The sequence below is a fragment of the Ailuropoda melanoleuca genome, unplaced genomic scaffold, assembly GCF_002007445.2.
Source record: "Ailuropoda melanoleuca isolate Jingjing unplaced genomic scaffold, ASM200744v2 unplaced-scaffold73004, whole genome shotgun sequence".
Lineage (NCBI taxonomy): Eukaryota > Metazoa > Chordata > Mammalia > Carnivora > Ursidae > Ailuropoda > Ailuropoda melanoleuca.
The window spans coordinates 476-3,587 of NW_023248287.1; the positions used below are offsets into that span (position 1 = coordinate 476).

Genomic DNA, 3,112 nt, shown 5'->3' on the forward strand with positions numbered 1-3,112 from the left:
TCCGAATGTGGTGGGTTTGTCAGATTAGTTTGTGTAAAGCCCTGAGGACAGGGCCTTTGTGGGAGGCACACAGTAGGTGCTTTGTAAATGAGGTCGTGGGGCAGAGCTTCCACCTGAGTGCCCTCTCCTGAGTCGCCTCCCAGAATCTAAAGGCCCGGGTGTTGCCCACCCCCGTGGCACAGTAAGGCTGAGCTGTCTGCCCTCCCGCCTCCGGCCCCGTGCGCAGGCTCCACAGGACCAAGCCGGTGCTCACGTGCTACCACTGGCAGAGCTTCCACAAGGAGGACGTTCTGAGCATGGCCAAGTACCAGAACCAGTTCCTTGGGACCTCTTCCTACAACGGGGACATCCTCTTCTGGAACGTCAACATGTTCAAGCCCATCCTTAATTTCAACGCCTCTGTGAGCCCCTTGCCTTTGCAGCCCAAGAAGGTATGGTTAACAGGAGCACCCCCACACTCTCTCGGCCGTGGGTCAGGATCAACTCGGCCTGGGGGGTGGGGTAGGAAGCTCCCCCGGGAAGGAGAGGGGATGTGACGACTTCTTTTGGAGGAGGTTGGGAGCTAGGGAGGTGGGTGCTAGTTTCTAGAATTACTCTCATTTGACAGGCAAGGAAACTGAGACACAGGGAAGTTAAGCGTCTTGCCTGAGGTTGCACAGCCCAGAAATGATCGGTGCAGACTCAGGTGGTCTGACAGCAGAGCCTGTGGTGGGGCCCTGTTCTGTCTAGTGGATGACTCTCTCCTTGGAGGTGGCTCCTGTCTTACCCTCACTGTTGTGTGTTCCCACTCCGGGCTCACTGGGCTCCTAGGAAACCCACCGTCTCTGAATTATGCTGTCTTTGCAGATAAAAGCTGGAAGGGGCCTTCGGGGTCACCTCATCCAATAATTTCCCAAACATGTTGGGGAGAGATGCTCAGAGGCTACTGCAGGGGCTTCTCCTAGAGCAGTCAGCTTTTTATCTGTTTCACACTTTGGAGCGTCCCTTCCAATTAAAAACAACCTCACAAATATTTGGAAACCACGTCCATTTCATGGATGGGGAGACTGAGTCCCTCATGGGAGCAGTGTCCTGCCTGTGGGGACTCAGGGCATTCCTGGTTGGCCCCGGGACAGGATTATGAGCTCTGGCTTGATGCTTCTAAGGGTACTCAGTATCTAGGGAGCAAGGCCTGGGGCACCTGGAGGGCCCTTGGATATTGGCATCAGGCTGCGGAGGCCCTGCATGTCCCTCGGGGACACTGCAGGGTCACCGGGGTGGGTGTCTCCCTGGCACAGGCCCAAGAAGTGGACAACTTCCTGGCCGAGGGCCTCCGGGCCGGCAAGTTCTGCATGGAGAACCAGGAGTGGGCGTACAAACCGCCAGTGCAGCCCCCAGGCCCCAGAGGCAGGACGGTGGCCAACGCTAACCTGCAACGGAACCTGATGTCAGCCCCCCCGGTGATGAAGCACCCCAGAGACAGGCAGCCAGAGAGACTCGCACCCCCGCAGGTGGGAGCGGGAGCTGAGCTGGAGGCTACCTTCACTCGCTGGCCATCCCGGGGGCCTGTCCTGTGTTTGTGTTCTTATATGGAGGCACTCCCACCACCCACCCCCCAGCACCTTTCCGTCCGTCAACTCACCTCCCTGGTTAGATTCACGTGATCCACCCCACTCTGCTGCCCGCAGTCAGGGCATGCTCCCTTCCCAGAGTCTACAAGCTCGGGGGGCGGCGGGGGTGGCGGGGGCGGCGGCCGGACCTGGAGGGAGGACAACCCAGAGAACCTACAATCACAGGCTAGCTTCTGGGCTACTTTCTCAGTCCTCCAGTGAGTGTAACCTGGCAGAGATGAGCCACCGGGGCCTGCCTACCTCCCCCACCCAGCCTCACGTCCCTGGAGACCAGGCTCCGGTGGTGGTTGGGGGCTCAAGCAGAGGCAAACTACTTCCCTGCTCCTCTGAGCCCTCATCTCTGCCCCGGGATTAACCCTTCCAGCCTTGACTAATGGTCTCATTTTGAGGGGAGGAGGGAGAGAGAGCACAGGGGGGTTTGGCCTCCGACTCTCAGCAGTGAAGACAGTATCTCGTACAGGGCTGGGGGAGCTCAGCAGACTGCTTCAGCAATGAAGCCTGATTCCCGTTCCTGGCAACTGAGGCTCGAAAGAGAAACCCCACCTTCTGCAAACACATGACACTTGTAGGCAGCGCAGACTCGATCCCACATGGGCTGCTCGGCCGGGTTCTGCTGTAGGACTGCACTGCACCTTACTACAGGGCACTTGGACCACCTCCAGAGTATCGGGGCTGCACCACTGCATTAACATCTAGAGCAATGGCTATACACTCCCTAACCCTCACCTTTGGCCAGGGGTCTCTTCCAGAACAAAGTGGCAGGGAGGGGGTGTGTTTCCCCAAAGGCGAACTCGAGTGTCTGTCCCAAGAGCCGAAGCTGCTGGTTTAAAACGGAGACTCCTCAGTGCCGGAATGCCTTATTGCAGGATTCCTTCAACACCTGGCTGTCCCTTTCACAAGGCAGTGAATGGGCTGAGGGAGGCTGGGCGGGTTGTCCTTGGCATCTGCCTCTGGTCTCTGTTCCCCCACAGGGTAGGGAGACCCTCCCATGATGACCCGGGAGGCCCATTTTTTTTTTCCAGAAAACTGTCTGCTTTGGAACCCCCAAGCTGTTAAGAAAACCCTATGGCAAACAGTCAATCATCAGAGATACTCAAAGAGAGGAGTTCCAGAAGATACTGCTGCAATCCAATGCATCAGTGGAGAAGGTGGGCCACGCTCAGGCAGGGTCTGGGCGTGAACAGTGGGGATGGGCTGGGAAGGGTAGGGCTGGTGAGCCTGGGGGGCCAGCCTCTTCTCCCCAGGCCCTGGAGAGGCATGGTACAGGTGAAGGTCGCACTCAGTATTCTGTCTTCAGGGCTGCTGTGTGTGGGGGAAGCTCCTTGGGTGTGTGTGGGGGGCTGTCGAGGGTCCCCTCCTGGTTGGGAGATAGGAGAAGCAGCATTGCCAGAAACCGCTGTTAAAATGCCCTTCTGTGCTCTGGTAGGGTGTGTTTTGTTTTTGTTTTGTTTTTTTAAATATTTTATTTGTTTATTTGAGACACAGAGAGCGCGCGCGCGCGC

The 3,112-nt window shown here is 57.5% G+C and overlaps 1 protein-coding gene across 1 annotated transcript; it reads left to right on the plus strand.

The window, feature by feature from the left end:
• Nucleotides 1-204: 204 nt before the first annotated feature.
• Nucleotides 205-3,076, plus strand: LOC117800587. The gene is made up of 3 exons (XM_034653141.1): nt 205-431; nt 1,278-1,490; nt 2,633-3,076. Exons 1-3 carry the CDS (start codon nt 297-299, stop codon nt 3,011-3,013), a joined length of 729 nt encoding a protein of 242 aa, XP_034509032.1. The 5' UTR covers nt 205-296; the 3' UTR covers nt 3,014-3,076.
• Nucleotides 3,077-3,112: the final 36 nt, after the last annotated feature.